This window comes from Euphorbia lathyris, chromosome 5 (assembly GCF_963576675.1).
Source record: "Euphorbia lathyris chromosome 5, ddEupLath1.1, whole genome shotgun sequence".
Classification (NCBI taxonomy): domain Eukaryota; kingdom Viridiplantae; phylum Streptophyta; class Magnoliopsida; order Malpighiales; family Euphorbiaceae; genus Euphorbia; species Euphorbia lathyris.
This window is the reverse complement of record NC_088914.1, coordinates 33,901,110-33,921,774: the sequence shown is the minus strand read 5'-3', so window position 1 is coordinate 33,921,774 and position 20,665 is coordinate 33,901,110. Positions and strand designations below refer to the sequence as shown.

The following is a 20,665-nucleotide window of genomic DNA, read 5'->3' as shown; positions in this document are numbered from 1 at the left end:
TAATAGCATAAAAAAACCCTTAATTGCAATTACAAATCCATAATAGGCCAATATATTAACAATAAAATTTAAAATTCTCAAATGATCCAAAACACATAATAAAAACTATAATAAAGTCATAATAATGTAACCTATCCTTCAAATTCCTTAGAAAAGACAGTGGCATTCTCATTTTCATTTGAAATGCCACCATATATATCCTCAATATCAATGTTGAGATTGGGATTAACTTCTACCATTTTGTTTATGATATATATTAGAAGCCCTATTGCAGAAGTTGGAAGACATCAGAATTTGCTCTGCTATTCCATGGACATTTGCCACCAGCTTCCAAAGTAACCTCTTCACAAATGGATTTCTGAACCCAAAAACCGCACATCTGAGAAATAAGAAACTTCACTTAGCACAATGACATTGTTCTTTCAATTCAAATACAATACTCTTTTGAAACTGATCGTATGAGAAAATAACAGTTTATAATACAATAAGAATTAAGTGAGCATCCTGCTTGCAATTAAAGCGAGCAGCTAAAATAGGCTAAATAGCTGAAATCAATCGAATATGAAATCCATAGGTTGCTTTCACTCCATGATTCCTTAATGTACCCTTGTTCCCATTTCAGAAACAAACTTGGATATTAAAAAAGGATGTAATTACTTGGTTATATGAACCTTGCAGCACAAAGATAATATACAAAAAAAAGATGGAGATATGTATCCAACATTTATACCAAACTCCTTGCACTTAGCCAAGTGCATCAAGACATTGATTATATAGGTAACGCTTAGCTAACAAATAACCATAAAAAAACATGCATCATAAAGGTAGCATTTGAGCTTTTAAAATTCAGAGCCACTTATATATTCATGATCTGGTTGGAATCATGGTCAATATAGTTGGTATATTATGCCGTTAACATATTCAATGTTTACTAAATGAAAGTACCAGGAGATCAATAAGGGTAAGTATTAAAGGGCCATTGTGATGATTAGATGACTGAACCGTTTGAAAAACAAAATGCATAACAGCCTCTCATATAAGAATCACCAAGCATATAATTCAATTCTATCTAGTAACTTTGGCATAGTTTCATTGTTTAGAAGTTGTTGTTGAAGAACTAAAATGCTAGGCAATGGACTTGTTGCAATTATCAGGCATACAGACTATTGGACGATTCAAGCTAGCACTAATTTTTCTACAAAAGCAACCGTAAAGGCTACCAAGCCCTTAACATAAAGATCTCTCTGGATTTTACCATGAATTAGCACATGAATAAGGTCAATAACTAAAGCAACAGTAAAGGCTACCAAGCCCTTAACACATTATCTAATATGTATGTCCATATATGGCCAAGTAGCACAAGAAAGCCTTGTGTCAATCTTTGTAAAAACTAAACCAAGTACTAAAAAGAAAAAAAAATCCCTTGGGGCTTTTCTGACCTGAACTGTAAATTGCAGAGACATTAGTTTTAACACCAAAATAATGTTTGGATTTCCAGCCCACCTCATTACCGGTTCCATGACTAAATCCTTCTCATTCGTTTCGTAGACTTTCATACCTGTGCAATTTCAATGTAGACCACATTAATAATATACAATAAAATATAACTTCAAAATTTTGTTCACATAAGTGTTAATTTTGTGGCATGCCCTCAAGGGGCACCTGATTACCTGGACCATCTCCTTGCCCTGGATCCTGTGGTAATTTGTAGAAAAAACAAAGGATAAGAAGGAGTAGAAATTAATTGTAAATTACTCCCAGAAAATCAAATCTTTATAGGAAAATCAATTGTGAATCTTCAGTGAACCCTTAAATCTTTGTAAAATGAGAGAAAAAGATAGCTAAGGACAGATGATGAAATTGAGAGAGTAGAATGTCTTCTTATACGATCTGTGGACTATCTGATGCTGCAGTTTCGCTTCTGGAATCAAGTCTCCACTTCCGCTAGTAGCTACCACGAGTAATGAGTGCCTTAAGGCCAACAAACCAAACTTCTGCTTCATCCTTGTCTTTACACATCTGTATGGTGTCAAAACAAGAGAAATTACATCTTGGTGGACATGCTAATGTGATATAATTTCTGGGCACAAGTACTATGTTGCACAAAATTTCATTGAAAAGAAAGATATACCAAATAAACAAAAAGATACTCAAGCATATTACTGTTAAAAATGATTTTATCAATGTAAAGAAATTGCAGAGGGTGTAAACTCACCAAGTCAAGTGACCTGTCACTGTATATAAGAGAAAATGATTGGTATTATTTGTCTGGCCGAGGATAACATTGAAATATTGCCTGAAAGATGATGTTATATTGACGTTAGAGTTGAAGAAGAAATACCTAAGCCAAGAGAAGATAAGATGTCTACAAATCTAACAGAAGCACAAGTAAAATGCAACTAAATGGACCAAAAGAAAAATAAATGGACAACTAAATGGACCTTTAGAGTGAATGACGTAAACAACATAACAAGTTCTAGTTCTAGAGGACTGATAGATTGATTGCTCCACCTGACCATTAAAATGTTCCCATGAATGTGGAGAGGGTTTAAAGGATATTGTATATGTATATGCATATGCATTCATGAGAGTCCTTCTTTAATGCAACGAGACCACATGGGATAAGTAAGGCTGGATTTGGACGAGACTCAGGTTTGGGCTTTACTTCAAAATAATTGAATGAGGCTCAGTGCATATAGATTTTTGCTACCACTGCTAAAACCATGAACATGGATGACAACTCTTATGAAAATAAATGTTCAATCTGAAATACACATCTCTAACTAAGACTTGGGTTTTGCAAATCAACAAAGTGGTTCAAGGATCAAGCAAATAAAGCTCAATGATGTTTTTTAGTAACAACTTAAATGAAAGTTAGCATTTAGCACATGATTTTTCTAACATGTCATCAAGGTTCCGCACTAAGCCCATTTCTTTTTGCCATCGTTATGGATGAACTAACAAGTTCACTTCAAGATGGTATACCATGGTGCATGCTGTTTGCAGATGATATTGTGTTGGTTGATGAGACGAAAGAAGGAGTGGAGATGAAGTTGGAACTATGGAGGCAAACTCTAGAATCTAGAGGCTTTAAGTTGAGTCGAAGTAAGACAGAATATTTGGAGTGTAAGTTTAGCGGCCGTAGGAGTAGGGAGGCAGGGACAATCACCCTAGATGGGAGAGTTGTTCAGGCCTCGGATTGCTTCCGGTATTTAGGATCTATTATCCAAACGGATGGAGAAGTAGATGGAGATGTTGCCCATAGGATTAAAGCTGGTTGGTCGAAGTGGAAGAGTGCTACGGGTTTCCTTTGTGATCCCGGCATGCCTAATAGATTGAAGGAAAAATTCTACCGGAAGGCAATTAGACCAGCATTGTTATATGGTACGGAGTGTTGGGCAATGAAACACTGCCACATCCATAAGATGTCGGTGGCGGAGATGCGTATGTTGAGATGGATGTGTGGTCACACGAGAAAGGACCGGGTGCGTAATGAAATAATTAGGACAAAAGTAGGGGTTACATCTATTGAGAATAAAATGAGAGAAAACCGACTAAGGTGGTTTGGCCATGTGAGACGTAGAGCGCTTGATGCGCCGGTTAGGAGAACCGAAGAGTGGCAAAGGGATGTAGTGGTGAGGGGTAGGGGAAGACCTAAGCAAACTTGGAGGAGGGTGATCGAGAGTGATATGAGTTTATTGGGAATTGAGGAAAATATGGTAGTGGATAGGACGGAGTGGAGGGAGCGAATCTGTGTCGCTGACACGACTTGATTTTCACGGTTTTATATGATGGTTCATGTTAGCCGACCCCGAATCATTTCGGGACTAAGGCTTTGTTGTTGTTGTTGTTGTTGTTGTTGTCTGAACTCTAGCTAAGCAAATGTAAAAAGCATGTTAAACCTTGTGATTTTGTAAGTAGGAGAGAAAATCTGACAGCTAATAATCATTCGAAAGACAATATCTTGAGCATTTAAAAAATGAGAGAGAAAGGGAAGGGTGGGCAACATGAGAGGCAAAATTATCCTTGATCCACAAAAAAAGCAGACAATAAAAAAGACCACATGTTGGGTTTATATGATCCCATTAATTCATTACACAAAATAAGAAGATGGTAGATTCCTTACCCACAGTAACAAAGCTCTGTACCATGGAAGTAACTCCTTGAGTAGAAACAACAATATCTGAAGGTTGAAACCTGATTCCTCTAGTGCCAGTTCCTATAGTAAAGGGAAAGGAATCATTAGTCATGTACTGATCAGACAAAGTTAATGCAATTTTAATGAAGAATTATAGATGAAACATTCACCTAAGGAGAAATCTTGTGAAGTTAAACTTCATTAACAGTGAATGCAATTTACCCAATTTAATACTTTCGACAGGCAAAGCAAATTGTAGCTACTGAAATTAAATCATGAGTAGTGTTACTTCAGCAAACTAAAAAACAGGAATAATTGCATGAATAGATGAGCATTAGTTAGCTAAGAAGAAAGTATTGAAAAACAGGAATAACATATGAACAGATGAGTAGTGTTCATTCTACACTGACTTTCTTTAAGTCACACTAGAAAGTATAAACTCCAATAACTCACTACAAGAAAGGGTTGGCTGGTCTTGTCACGACCATAAAGAATTCCCCATCTACAGATTAAGAAAAGGAAGAAATTCGACATAAGGAAGAATTAAATCATTCTCTCCATTCAGAGAGGAGCCCAAAGTCCTAAGAATAAAGACTAAGTTGGGGCTTTAACTTCGAGATGCAGGAACTGAGGTCTAAGACCTACTCGTCACCGTCTTTCCTTAGTCTTTAGTCGAGCTAGTCTAGTTCTAATCTCTCCTTTATGGTTATACAGCTCCTTTTCCTTGAAACCAAGGAACAGAGAAATAAAATTTGGCATGGTAGTTTTAGTTGTTTTTTCTGTCCATGCAAATTGATTAAGCTTCCATGGAAAGAATGAAAGGTTGGAGCCCTTTACTAATGCAATGGAATGTAATTGAGCACTGCCTGTGAAGGAAGGGCTAAACCTTTCAGCTTACTCTCTTTCTTTACCTATTAGTTACCTAATAACTGGAAGGTTAGAAACTAATTAGGGGATGAAAATTAGCCCTCAGATGATCAAACATGGGTCCAATTAATTGCTACTTAAAAAAGCAGAAAGCTAATCAAGAATAATAAAGCACCAGCAATCCCTAATTAAGTATAAATCCCATTATCATTGGGACTGTAATAAAATTTCAATCTGAAGCATGCAGAACATTGTCTAAAGTTCAATAAGATTAGAGATTTTACCTTTAGGTTATCTAATCAATTTCAATCAGTCCAAGAGCAATGAGAAAGAGAGAACACAAGCATTTGAAACAATGAACATCAGTAAATATAAGAAACAATGAACACCTCCAAAACTTGGCATTCCAATACACTTCCAGTATGTGAACAACCAAGATATAAAATCGATGTGAAGGATTGGAGTTATAAAATGGATGTGAAGGACTGGAGTTCACAAAATTCTTATAGGGCGAAGAGAATATCTTACAGTGAAGATCGCGCAATTACAAAAGAGGAGTAGCTGTAATTAGAGAGGAGTCGAGATCTCAGAGAAGATGACGGAGACCAGTAGCAATTTAGGTCGGTATGAATTTCATATGAAGTAAGATTTTACCTGAGCTTTTGTGAAAGCGATCGTCTAAGCTTTCAATTTGGGGAAAGTAGGGTTTGTCTATGCTTTTGATTTTGGGGAAAAAAATTGGAGGGATTATTTGGAGAGAGATGGCGGTAACTCAATATTTGGGGGGAGGGAAACTTATTTTTCTTTGGGTAAATTTTTTTTGGAGGCAATAGTAAGAATCAAATGTCTTATTAATACTTGGGTTAAGGTGCAAAAATACCCCTAACGTTTTGGGTCAGGAGCAATTTTACCCCTAACGTCTAAAATGGTGCAATTTTGCCCCTAACGTTTGTAGCCAAGAGCAATTTTACCCCTAACGTTGGTAATTTGGGTCAATTTCAAATATTATTATAAAACACAGATATTTTTATTCATTATTTTGCACCAATTTCATATCAATTCATCCTAAAAAAAGAATTTCATGTTTTTTTTAATTTAATAATAGAATTGGAGATTAATATTTACAAATTCGGTGAATTTTTTGAATTTTTTTTTGTCTAATTCATACAAAAGACAATATATTTTTTATATTTTTTATTGTTTTCACATCCCAGCATATGTTTATGATTTGTTACTGATAAAATGACGCATATATAAAGTGTAGATGATAAGATTCATGACCGAGAAGACAGTTTGATAAATTATTTCTGAAATTGATCCAATTTATCAACGTTAGGGGTAAAATTGCTCTTGGCTACAAACGTTAAGGGTAAAATTGCACCATTTTAGACGTTAGGGGTAAAATTGCTCCAGACCCAAAACGTTAGGGGTATTTTTGCACCTTAACCCTTAATACTATCTTTAAATAAAATAAGGGTTAAGGTGCAAAAATACCCCTAACGTTTTGGGCTAGGAGCAATTTTACCCCTAACGTCTAAAATGGTGCAATTTTACCCCTAACGTTAATAGCCAAGAGCAATTTTACTCCTAACGTTAATTAATTGGGTCAATTTGAAAAATAATTCATTAAATTGTCTTCTCGATCGTGAATCTTGTTATCTACATTTCATACGTGTCTTATTTTATGAGTAATAAATCACAAACATTCGTTGGGATGTGAAAAAAAATAAAAAAAATATACTGTCTTTTTGTACGGATTAGACAAAAAAAATTCAAAAAATCCACCGAATTTATAAATATTAATCTCAAATTCTATTATTAAATTAAAAAAAAACATGAAATCCTTTTTTTAGAACGAATTATTATGCAATTGGTGCAGAATAATGAACAAAAATATTTGTGTTTTATAATAATGTCTGAAATTGACCCAATTTATCAACGTTAGGGGTAAAATTGCATCATTTTAGACGTTAAGGGTAAAATCGCTCCTGACACAAAACGTTAGGGGTATTTTTGCACCTTAACCCATAAAATAATAAGAATAATGAAAAATATAATATAATAAATTGGTAAAAAATTAATATTAATGAGAATAAAATAAAATAAAATTTCATAAAATATCCGTGACGTTTTGGTTATGAGCAATTTTACTTCTAACGTCTAAAATATGCAATTTTACCCCTAACTTTTGTAGCCAAGATCAATTTTACCCCTAACGTTGATAATTTCGATCAATTTCAGACACTATTATAAAACACAAATATTTTTGTAGTGCATGTGTTTTATAATAATATCTAAAATTGACCAAATTTACGAATGTTAGAGATAAAGTTGCTCTTGGCTACCAATGTTAGGGCTAAAATTGCACCATTTTAGACGTTAGGGTAAAATTGCTCATGGCTGTAAACGTTAGAGGTATTTTTGCACATTATCCATTTTTTTCCTCATATGTAAAACATACTACATAATAAAGTGTTTCAATTTTTTGTATATCTCTTGCAACACTTCATATATAGTGTTCGAAAATACCATAGTAAAGTTATTTTAACATATCATTGGCAACACTTTCTAAATAATGTTGCAATAGATCGAATTTAATCCTATAAATTGCAACACTTTAGGGGAAACACATGTGTTTTAGGTTGCAAAAGACCATCTATGGTGTAGTGAGCCTAGAGGGCAAACTTAAAGCATAATCTCCAACAGCGAGGGCGGCAACTCTTGCTCCGTTTCCTACTCGCAAATTTATGCTTCCTTTCTTCAATTCCTTAGTCCGATTTAGTTCCTGCATATTTGTACAAATATGAGATCCACATCTGATAGGGGTATTTTACCCCTATCTTTTAGCGTGATTTACGGGATGATTTCGGGTAAAATAAATAAGTTTAATTACAAAAATAAAGTGTTTTTGATAAATAAAGAAATAAAAATAAATCTCGTACTTTCAGTTTATTTTCCTCGTTTTTGATTAGTTTAGGAAATAAAAACGTCAAGCTAACTCGGCTCTCAAGATTTGTATTTCAGGTACGAGAAAGGAGCAAAAATCCACTCAATACGCGGGGCGTATTATCCTGTACGCAGGGCGTAAAACATAGTGCCCGAAATAATTGCCTTATCCACAGGCACCATGTGGAACTGACTCAGCATACGCGGGGCGTATGACACATGTCGGCAATAATTGGCCTAATCCTGAAAGTCAGACTGCATTGTCTCCCAGAGTCAACTATACTTACGCGGGGCGTACCACTATATACGCGGGGCGTAAAAGGCAGTTCTTCAACATAAAAAGATCAAAGACTCTTTTACGCGGGGCGTACTTCAGCTACGCACGGCGTAAAAGCACCAATTCAAGCAATAAAACTCCAGAGACTCAAACACGCGGGGCGTACAATCCTTTACGCAGGGCGTACTTGAGTCAACAAGACAACGAATTGGTCCACATGCAGAAGATTTCTGACGGAATGGGCATTTACGCGGGGCGTAGACCAATTTACGCGGGGCGTATCATGGGATTTCTGCACCAAATAATGTTGCTCCATACTTGTGCTTTGTGAAATTACAAACCTGCCCTTGCTTGATGTCTATAAATAAGAAGCTCTTGAACTTCATTTGACACCAATTATATACTAGAGAGCTACACTATACTCTTTTCTTTCCTTGTAATTTAGATTCAAATTTTGTAAGTTAAACTTTCCCCCTCGAGAGCTTGTTCGTTGTTCCGGTGTTCCATTGACGCTCCTTTCCACCATTCGTCACCAAGCTCGAGAGTCCCACCTCCACGATCTAGGAGACGGCTTTGAGTCCGGATAGCTAGTTCCAAGGGCGGATTCTCCCTTTTTACTTGCTAATTAGCTTGTACTCTTCCTATGTACTAGGCGTGGTTGTATTTCATCTAATCACTTTCCATATTTATAATTTATGATTTATAATCTTTATTTCCCTTTATGTGTTAATGTTTATTGCTTGTTTTGATATTGGTAATTGATTATTGTGTAGGAGAACGCGATTACCGCCGCCATTCGGGCTATCTTTAGGGAATTATATAGGTGTTGCCTTACCGGAAGTGACAAACCGGAAACCGTAGGAATTGACAAGCCACGGAACTTACGGGCCCTAGTTTCTAATTCCCCCACATTAGACACGCCTTGACTAGGAATCACGTAGTCTAAGTGCTTCACGGGTCGGTTCTACTACACTTGGTCGTCTTTGCAAGAGTAAACTATTATCCGTATACATTTAGAGTCATTATTTATCATTGTTATAACTTATCATATTCCCACTTCATAGAGTTTTAGCTACATAAATCTGTGTCGCCAATAGTGAGGAATAGTGTGTAGTTGTGTCTTACTTAATCCCAAAGTAATTACCGCTTAAATAACATACGAAACCGAGTCGTCTGATACTTGTAATTATAAATCCCGTGGATTCGATACCCGGTCTTAACCGGATTATTACTTGATAACGACGGGGTACACTTGCCCCTACGTAGTCGTAGCGTCTAGTAGAGTTAAGAGCAATTTATAAAGACCACATCCATAGACATAGCACATTCACCGCAATACACATTAAATCGTCATTAGAAAGCTCTACCTAAATCTCACGCCCATCAACATCCGGTATCAAGTACCTAAGATTCAGACTGTGAAATTGTATTTATTTCAATATAAAACATACCAGACGTTGAAGCACCGTCTTTTCCCTTCTTGAGGGAGGCTAGGTACTCCTTGCAGTTCCTCCTCCAATGCCCGTCTTTACCACAGAAGTGGCACTCTCCTTTGGGCTTCTTCACTTCCTTTACCTTTGCTCTAGTGGGCATGGCCCTCTTGCCTTTCTTGGGATGTTTAGGATTGGGAAAATTCCCTTTCCTCTTCTTTGATCCCTCTATGACAAGAGCTGGTATTGCCTTGTCTTTCTTCATATTGGGCTCAACTGTCTTGAGCATGTTTGCAAGCTCTTCAAGAGAGGTTTGCAAGTCATTCATCTGGTAGTTCATGATGAACTGTGAATAACTCTCTGGGAGGGATTGAAGAATTAAGTCTATGCTTAGTTCGTTATCCATCGCGAATCCAATACTAGAAAGCTTGGTAATATAGCCAATCATCTTGACACAATGTGTCATTACAGATGTGCCCTCTTGCATCCTGCAACGATATAACAATTTTGATATCTCATAGCGTTCGCACCGAGTTTGTTTCCCAAACAACTCTTTTAGGTGCACGATGATGAAATAGGCATCCATTTCCTCATGTTGCCCCTACAATTCCGGTGTCATCGATATAAGTATGATGCATCCCGCATGATCGTCATCAGCCTTATGCTTCTGGTAAGCATCGATCTCTTTGATGGGAGCATCATCAACTGGGATAGGGGGTATCGATGTATCAAGTACATACCCTATCTTATCGAACTTCAAAACGATTTTGAGGTTGCGATACCAGTCGGTGAAGTTTGAACCGTTCAACTTGTTATCGGTAAGTATATTTTGCAGATTGGTTTTAGTCATGATTTTAGGAGTGTTTTAATTTAACCTGAGAGTGAGAAAGAGTAAACTTATGTTATTCATTTGCTTTAAAGTACATCAATCTAAAATTATAGGTCTTTTAGTTCATTTTAAATTGCTCCCACTATTTTGCCAAATTAATAGCCCTCCATATTAATTCGAAGAATTTCACAAATCCTTTAGTGAGCTAGGATCCTAACTCCTGAGATTTCACCTTGAGTTTGCTCAACAAGCTAGTCTCATTTGTTAGGTAGATTCATGTAATCAATCACATCTTTAATGTGATTCCTAGGTTATTGGGTTACTAACCACATTAGTAACTAATATGCTATTCATATTAATGCCAACCATATTGCCCATTAGTTTATGATAACATGAGTTTGCTCATCCAACTACCATAATCTAATTTAAGTATTACCCCATATTCATGAAAGAACGATTTTCGATAATTCAGGTGTTACCATAAGACCCCGAGCTTGAGTTTGCTCAACAACCCAAAGGCCCCAGTACTGCCGGCTGAATTATAATATTAGGGAGGGGCAACCGATTTTAATAACTTGCTTATTTACTTAACTTTTAATTAGTGAGAGATTTTTATTTTAAGTCTCATAATCTAACTTAGTCTTGATTTGCTTTAGCATACATCAGACACATACATTGGTGTTATGGACATATTATCTAAATTATTCCGTCGAGCCAGAGATGGAATAAAAGGCCAAACCTAGGGAAATACTAACTATTACATATTTCTCTTTAGGTCATCCGTCTTCTCCATGGCGCCTTGAAATTACATATTAATTTCTATACTACTAAAGAAAACTTCAATTAACTTGAAGGGAATTAGATGAGAGGAGAAATTACAATAGATAGTAGAAAGACAGGACTCGCAGACCCTATTTCAAAAATACCAAAAGACTAAATAGAGGGTCCAAATATGTCCATAACTCCAAACATACATAGACTCAATTAAATAAATTTAATTGGTTGATTACATAAAATACTTATGTAATATTTAGGTTAATCACATTAACTCATCAAATTAACTTTCATCCAATTTTAATTCTAACAGTTTCGTATCTTCTATATTAACCTTTTAGATTAATACAACTATACAAAACTTTATTTATGCATGTCCCAATTATTTTGATTTCAATTCATTTAATACTTTTGATTTACAAATAGGTAAAACAAACTTTTAAATAAATTCTTTTATTCGATAATCAAAACAGAAAACAATTAATTTCTGAAACATATATATATATATATATAATTATATTTAAAAACCATATTTTAAAACAGTTTTAAAATATACATGTTCCGGGCCGGACCCCGAACACGTGGCTGCTACCGTTTGGCAGCAACCCCTTTTCTGGTCCGCCGCTGCCTCGCGACAGCAGCGACCAGACGTCATGTGATTGCTGCCGCGAGGCAGCAATCGCACAACGGCAGTCAGGTTGCGCCGTGAGGCGCAACCCGAACTGCTGTCTTTTTTTTTCAATATATATATATATATATATATATATATTGGCTTTAAAATGGTTTTAAAACGATTTTCAGAAAATAAGAAAACTTATTAAAGATTTTCCGTTTTATCTTTAGATTTAATAAAACTAACTTTTATCAATCTAACTATAAAACTAATAGTTTTGTCATAATGATTATCAACCATAATAATTAGGAACATATGCATAATCTATTTTAATTAACAATTAATTAAAACTTATTTATCTTTAGAATCAATTAATCAAAACAGTTTCGTTAATTAACCTAACTATAAATATTCATTGAATCTGATTGAAAAACTTCTTAATTTTCATATATGAAATAACGGATTTAACGCAGGCTCTGATACTACTGAAGGAAAATAGGCAAACGTTTGGCAACGGAAATATAAAAATTTTAACCTTTTTCCATTAGCCCAAGATCCGTTAATCGTTATTTCATATAAAGAGGGATAGAAGGAAATACCTTTTGTTGTTCTATCTACCGTTGCAATTGAAGTGCCCACAACTCTTACTACGAGTTCCCGAGCACAAGATAAAAACACAATTCAAAACCAAGTTAGAATTCAATCGTATGAAAGCAATCAAGAATAGATTGCCTCTAATTAATCAACACAAGATTAAGGAATAGAGAAAGAGATTGATAATCAATTGAAACGGAAGGAAGCGGTGAATAATCTCGTCCTCAACAAGGGGGGTCGAAATTCTTCTCTTCGGTAGACACTGTATTCGGCCGAAATTTACACATAGGGGGGTATATATACTCTCTTGTATCTAAACCCTAGTTAGATAGAATTAGGTTAGTGAATAAGAATTTAATTCAGAATATAATTCTTATTTATTATCTATAATTATATCTAAATATAAAGATAATAATAATAACATTTTAGGATAATAATAGGAGCAATTTAATCTCATTAAACCTCCTAACTTATTTATCCTTTAATTAATTTAATTCACAATCATAATCTAATTAGGATTGCTTAAAATCAAATTAATTTCTTTATGTAATTTATACATAAAAATCGCCCCCCCTTACTTACTGGGCCTTAGTGGACTTAGTTGGGCTTCCATCAATTAATTAACATTTGTTTCTCTTTTGGGCTCTAAGTCTTATGTGTGACCCCTTAGGTTCTTATTGCTTCTAGCCGTATGCAACTATTAAATTAATTTTCTCAGAATTATATTTAATCTTTGCATAACGGAATGAGTACGCGAAATGTGATTAGCAAATCCGAAACATTCCCCCAGAGCTATAAGAAGACATGTTGATTCTGTCGTTGACCTTTCCGTATTAGTTACAGTATAATTCGATCCTTTATCAACTACATCCTTGAACTGAATCTTATGACTATGGATAATGTCAAGTCACATATAGCGAGACGTTCGTTTTACTTGTACAGACCGAGTTAACTCCAATTAGATAGGTTAAGTGAAATCTGTATTTCAAGTCTTAAGCTATCACCTTGCAAGGATTTAGAGTCAAGTCTTCCACAAGCGATCCTTGGACGTATCTCCCATTTATCGGGAGTGACAAATGCTCAATCCAATGTATAACTATCCTGCAATTACTTCCTATGATACCCAACGTCTGCCGTTCACACCCCAGAGTCATCTCTGTTATGGATCGTGTTACAACAGGATCAAAGCATCACATTCCATAATCCAGAATCACTAATTAACATTCCTTTGAGTCTGAGGATTACTTACACCTATTAATACCAATGAGATGAACAGGTGACAAGGATAAATCTACCCATCCTGTTATCTCAAGTCGGGTCCCCAATCCTAATGAACTCCCTTTCATTGGATCCATGTAACTGTCTAGATATCTGCATATCTGAAGCTTGTGAGATCAGCTTTCTGTCTCGATAGAAGACATTGTTATATGCAAGTCTCAACAGTGATATGTCAATCCTATTTCTAAACATATTACTTGACTTGGGGTAGTTTTAAGTTTATTAGTTTATTAGACTTATTTAGTTCTTAAAAGAGGTTGCCTTTATATATAGTTATGAAACCATATCTTATTAAAACAAATGATGCAAAGAACACTTCATTTACATTAAGTTTATATCCTAGAACAATTGTCTATAGGACATTAAACCCCAACAGAAGGGATGTTCAAATTTATTTTGAATAAATAAATTTTTTAATGTCCCTTAACCCCTAATTTGGATTTGGAAGTTAAAGCAAGTAAAAATTTAATTTTCATTAATCTTCATTGTCTTCATTTAATTTCTGAACCCACATTGACTTTCTTGAAAGAAGAGACATGCTCATCTTTCTTCCTCTTTTGTCCATGATCATACTGAAATTTATTGTAGATATATCATAAGCTAACATACAAGTAAGCTAATAAAGAAGTTAAGCTAAAATGAGCTAACATGGTCTAAAATAAGAGAGATATCGACAATTAGGTTGTCGATATCTATGTGATATCAACAGTTAGGTTGTTGATATTTATGTGATATCGAGAACCAAATTGTCGATATCACATAGATATCGACAATTTGGTTCTCGATATCACATAGATATCGACAACCTAATTGTCGATATCACATAGATATCGACACATATCGACCAAACACTTACCAATTGCAGATAGGATGTCGATTGATATCGACAAATATATGCACGAATATAGAAGATAAACAAACAAGGAAAGGAGGGTTTGTCGATATCACATTGATGTCGGCAACCGCAAACGCAGACGAACCCTAACACCAGAAGAAGTAAGCATAACGAAAGATTCCTTCTCAAACCCATGAAATGTACATATAATACAAGAAACCATCAAATGTACATACAATACAATAACCCATAAGTAAAATCAAGTTATTTACCCTCTTTTTCGTCCTTCCTTCTGAATCTGATTCGTTGTCTGATCTTCGCGTTCTCGCCATGTCTGATCTTTGCGTTGTTTGAGCTTCGCGTTCGCTGGAGGAAATCGTCGAATGAATCGTCGGATTCGCACAATGAAATATGTTAGAGAGCGGAGTGTTAGAGAGCGTAGGTGTTAGAGCAGAGTGTAAATGACGAGGGCAAATATGGAAGAATCTGTTAAAATATGCTAGTTTTGGTCATTTATTTAAAAGAAGCAAAATGTAAACTAACCCCTTAAAAGGTACTAGTTTAGTAATTCTCTCTATTGTGTATTCCATTAATTTCATTTACATCCATTAACTTCCTACCAAAAAGATTCATTTAAAAAGTTTTGTTAATTCGTTGGTCTTATTTCTTATTGTTTTTGTAATTATGCTAATTTTTTCTCAATTTGACACATCATGACATGCTCAAAGTTATAATTATGCTAATATTTGCTCCATTTAACATTTGGATAACATGCTCCTAAAAGACTTTTTAAGTTTAAAAGTTTTTTCTCTCAATCATTGATTGAGAATTAGGTTCTCTTATCTCTCCTTGCTGAGAGTTTCTACTTTTTCTTATTATTATTTCGTGTGCATCCCATGTGACATGTGAGGTGTATGGCTGTTTATGTCACAAAGTCATCATTATATTAGACAAGGTATTATTAAAGACATTTTTACCGTAGGAGGCTATAGTTGGGGGTTTTGCATGGAAAATTTTGTATATTAACCCTGTTTTTAGTGTCTTCTCGTTAGTTACTGGGTTTGAGTCTAGTTTATAAGATGTCTCAACTTTTTTTTAACAAGAGAATTTGAGAAAATATTGATTCCATATCTGAAAGATTTTCTTTTGCAATGCCAAGCAGCTGAGAACTAATGTGTTTTAATTCCACAAATTAATGAGGTTGCCCGGACTCGAACCTTCAACCGATTAAACTAAAAGTTCGAACTAATCGTTAAGGCCCAATCGTAGATTTTATATGAATCTCTGACATTTGTGATATGTTTTATAATTAATTATATTTTAATTATTTATGTAATACCCAATCATTTATCTTTTAATTATTTCATGTAATACACAATCAATGTTGTATGCAGAACTTTTGAAGTGGAACAAGAAATAATATCAAAGTATTAGCATTCATAATTGAATGATTATTCAAATAATGAGGAAATAATCCATCTGGGATTAAGGCATATAGAGTGGTTGATACAACAATGCTTGAACCTGATCGTCAACACATGAAGCTTTTCCATCATCACCATGTTGGTAGACAACTTGAGCAGTTCTTGCTAGATTAAATGAAGCATTCATCATGGAAATAGGCCATAAACCCCTCATCTCACCATTCAGCTCTCTCCATAACCCGCGAATCAGTTTCCTTACTTCTTTTCTACCTTCTTCTTCTTCTTCTTCTTTTTCTTCCTCACATGAACTTATTCCTTTGGCTCTTTCTCTTATACAACAATCTATACTCGATGCAACATCTCCTCTCTCCTGCTCCTCCTGTATCAGCAAGCAAACAGTTAACAGCAACAACAAACACTAACGGATATATTAAAAGGAATAGAACTTTATACCCTTGCAGTTCCGAGATCATCCCAGAGACGAAGAATCTTTCCGGAGATTGAGAAGAGATTAGGATATGGTTTCAACATGGATAGAGTATGATTATTTACACCTTTTCCTAGAAGAAAAAAAGAATGAACCAATGCCATATATGTCCCTCCAGTTGTTACTCCATTTATTAGATATTCCTGAAGCTTTGGAACATATCCATCCTTGCACCATTTTGCTTCTGTTAAGAATGCTTCAAACATGTCTATCCACTGTTGTCACAAAAGATTCATAATCAATTATTATGATCATTCCAAATTAAAATAAGTTTTACTAATGATTAGTAATTACCGTTCGTTTAAGGTGAGGAACAACGTTCCATCCATGTTGTTTAAGAATCATATAAGCAATGTCATTAGTTGTGTTGTAAAGTGCCATATAACATATCTTCATATACTCAGGAAGCGATTCCATAGCATTAAGATCCCACCTTTTAATGGCATGGGTAAAAAGGAGGAGGTCAGGCATTGAGCCATAAGTGTCAAAAATATCATCAATAACCAATAAAATAGCAATGGTTTTTGTTAATTGAATACGGCAATTTGAATTATATGGTTCTGGAAATATGCCAACTGTCCATAGATAGCATTCCAGAGGTCTATCCCTTCCGAACCCGAGTTTATCAATTAGTCCCAACTCTTTCCACCACCTATATATAAAACCACAAATTCAAAGTATAAGTCAAAGTAATTATACCCTCAACGGTTTTTCTGTAGTGCAATTTTATTCTTATCATTATTCGCATTGCTCAATTTTGGCTTTTCCAAAGTAATAAAGATTAAACAAAATTGAAAAACGATTAAAGAAAATTATCCATGAATTTCGTTTCAATCCGTAATTTTTAATGAATTTTACTGATTTAAAAATGGTAGATTTGAGCAGGGTAGAGTACAAATTTACTCGAATAGTTATTAGGGAATAATGAAGTTTATTTTTCATTAAGAGGGTGTTTGGTTACCACTTTTCATCTCATGATTGTCTTTTTACTTTAAAAGCAGAGTTTTAGGTGTTTGGTTTGAAAACTACTGTTTGCCTTTTAAATAGGTTTTTACAAGTAGAGAATCTCTACTTTTTGTAAAAGTAGTTTTTTTCGAAAGACAAACAACAAACCGTAATAATAAACAACAAACAACAAACAACAAACAATAAGTAGCCAAACGGGTCTTAAGTAGACTTGAAATTACACCAACTATAAGCATTCTACTGTTTTGTTTTCTATGTAGAGTCTAAATTTTCTCCCTTCAATAACTATATAATTAAATTTATAGCTTATCCCAATTCAGTTACCGCAAAGATAGTCATGAACATAAAATTACACAAATCTGTATTATTTTAAAAGTTTTCAAATACAAGTTTATAGTAATATTTTTTTCATAAAACAAAATATTTTAAATTACATAGTTAAATTCTAATACCAAGATCATTTTTATCTTTTTTAAAAAAAATTACATTTACATATTTATAAAACACAAACCTCCAAATCAAATTGCAGCTATGTAAAATGAACTTAAATACCAATTTAGTTCATAAACTGTCAAATTAGTAAAAATCGTAAAATATACCCAATATGATTTACAATTTCGAATTAAGGATTGTGTTTTGTGGATATGTTAATATAGTTTATTTATTTTAAGATAAAATGTAATTGGTTGTAATCAGAACTTAATATTGTGATTTACAATAATTTGATTTGTAAATAAAACATACAAGTAGAGATGTCAATGAGCCTTGGTAGTTCGCTAACTATCGAGCTCAGCTCGAACACTAACGAGTCTGAGTTTGAGCTTCCTTAGGTTCAGATTGAAAATTCGCGAATAGATTCGATTATCTTTCAATTACTATATATATTTCATTAATTTATTATTATTATATATATATATATATATATATATATATATATATTATTGTTTTAATTATTAATAATTTTTTATCACCACAAATCATGTAAGATTTACTCCATTAGAAATAAAATGACACACACAAAAAATTTGAACCTTTAGTTTTGATAAAAAAAAAATTATATTACAAATTTTAATATATATTTCATTGTTTTAAGTTTTTTTATAAGTTTAAAATCTCCGATCACAAGTAACATTTACTATTCTTGAATCTCGGTTATGATATGTGATTGTTTGTTTAATATTAAACTCATATGTTATAAAAAAAATTTCCTCGTATGTTATATTTCTATCCATGTAAGATGAATTTGGTTAAACCTCGTTAAAAGATCGATAAAAATTTGGCTAGGTCAAAGCTCGATCGAAAAAGACTTGGCTCGACATATTGACGAGGCAATACCGAGTCTACCTAAATTCGGACTCAGCTCGGTTGGTTTACACCACCTATATACCACATATGTGTAAATTCTTAAACCACGTTTTTCCTAACTTTTATTATTATGACATAATTAATTAATTAATTAATTCTGGCCATGCAATGAAGTGAGTTAAGAGTCAAAAAAGAAATTGAAATAGACGATAATAATCACCTAATAATGTTATCCAACTCATTTCGGTGGAGAGACTGAACCGAATTAAAATCAAACTTTGCGAAATCCAAAAGATGTAAGTTGTGATTAGGTTCCATGCCATATTGATGGATATAATTTCTTGATTCCAATCTTGTCATCCTCAAATGCCTAGGAACCTCCAAAGCTTGCGAAATTATCACGTTTGGATTATTCTGCAAATGAGTTTTTGTGAATTCCATGGCGTCCAAAAGTTCAACTTCACCTTTACTACCTAACCATGAAGCCTCATACAAACTCAACAAACCCCACGTATCCTTTATCAACTTCCCATTCTTCTCATCAATGAACTTGCTGAATACATCTGAAAAGTAGAAAAGAAACTCCGACCTAATTTCAACATTTTCCCCCAAAACTAGAAAGAAAAAGAGAAGAGGTTACCAGAATGAGCTGTAAGGCCATTATGCCTAAGCAAGCGAAAGCGCAGAGCAGTAGCATACAGATTATCTCCCAATCCCATGTCTGAATCTACATATCTTTCAAGTAACAATTTGATTTCCTCTTCAAAATGATATCCGATGCCTAGTCGTTGAGTCGAATCAATCAACTCCATAGTTTTTACAGGATTCGAATTCGATGATCTCACCATTTCTTTCCGAATTCTTTCTCGCAGATCCTCCCCCGCTTTTTGTTGCTAATTAAAGACATACGTTAGTATAAATTAATGAACAAATGAGTAAAATATTGATCAATTGTAAGAAAATAATTCTATTTACCGGAGCCTTTGGTATTGCCGGCGACATGGTGGCTGCTGCGGCGCCCAATTTGCATTTGAAGGAGCTACTGTTTGGGTGTAACTGTAAGCATGTGGTGGAGACATAGTAATTAATACTGCTGCCCATTTCTTTCTTAAATTGAACTCTGATAATCTATATCACCACCCACGGTATCTATTTATATAACTTCGATTCGTAATATGTCTGATTTAGTCCTTGTAATTTGTATAATTTGCTAATTTGACCTTTCTATGTTCATCTTCTCACATTCAACATATGTATTTAATTGCCCATCAAATCTGACTTGATACAAAATCTAGCATTTGAAAATTGGTTTAATTACAAATCCCGAGGTGTTTTTTAAAGCATCTCCAATTCATGCATAATTTAAAATTGTCAAAACTTAACGCATCAGTTCAAAAAAGTCTCCAATGTTCTCCCACAAATCATTATTTTATATATAATTTATTTTAATAATAAATATTGTCATAAAATTTCACTAACAGTAGGCAACTAAATCATTTTCTTTCTATTAGAAAAAGTAACACTGTCAAATGGGTACCAAAAATTATCAAATTGCCATAATCATTTAAGCAACTTTTGTTATTCAAATGCAAGACACTGTTTCAAGCACCCTCCATACCATTAAACACTCTTTTAAGCATTTTGCATTTGAGATGCTGCTACATAATTTTTAAGATTTGTTTATTTGTTAACATTATAAAAATTTTAATTTAAATTTAATATATAAAAAGTTATTATAATAAAAGAAATACTTAACTCTAAAAATATATTCTTCAAAAAAAAAAACTCTAAATATTTATCGTAGATATTTTTACAAATTGAATATACCTAACAATAGGTAGGAATATATAGTTAGCTTTGACCATGCAATTCCTCTTTATATATATATATATATATATATAT

General features: G+C 33.9%; 1 protein-coding gene and 1 long non-coding RNA gene across 9 annotated transcripts; both read right to left on the bottom strand.

Annotated features, from left to right (window-relative positions):
* On the bottom strand, nucleotides 1-5,774 carry LOC136231391 (uncharacterized). 7 transcript variants are annotated; one of them, XR_010689783.1, is made up of 8 exons: nucleotides 5,660-5,774; nucleotides 5,290-5,566; nucleotides 4,309-4,400; nucleotides 4,127-4,219; nucleotides 2,216-2,296; nucleotides 1,671-2,019; nucleotides 1,440-1,558; nucleotides 1-379 (listed from the first exon to the last, which is right to left on the bottom strand). It is a non-coding gene; the product is annotated as an uncharacterized lncRNA (long non-coding RNA). The 7 variants fall into 7 exon arrangements; XR_010689785.1 differs by having other exon boundaries at nucleotides 5,534-5,566; nucleotides 5,660-5,762; XR_010689780.1 differs by having other exon boundaries at nucleotides 5,290-5,765.
* A 10,212-nt stretch (nucleotides 5,775-15,986) lies between these two features.
* On the bottom strand, nucleotides 15,987-19,875 carry LOC136228829 (probable terpene synthase 11). 2 transcript variants are annotated; one of them, XM_066017308.1, is made up of 6 exons: nucleotides 19,739-19,875; nucleotides 19,404-19,656; nucleotides 18,984-19,326; nucleotides 16,787-17,144; nucleotides 16,459-16,707; nucleotides 15,987-16,384 (listed from the first exon to the last, which is right to left on the bottom strand). In XM_066017308.1, the coding sequence occupies exons 1-6, from the start codon at nucleotides 19,862-19,864 to the stop codon at nucleotides 16,067-16,069; spliced, it is 1,647 nt and encodes a 548-aa protein (XP_065873380.1). In that variant the 5' UTR covers nucleotides 19,865-19,875; the 3' UTR covers nucleotides 15,987-16,066. The 2 variants fall into 2 exon arrangements, with proteins under 2 accessions (XP_065873380.1, XP_065873381.1); XM_066017309.1 differs by having other exon boundaries at nucleotides 16,787-16,925.
* Between the last annotated feature and the right edge of the window lie 790 nt (nucleotides 19,876-20,665).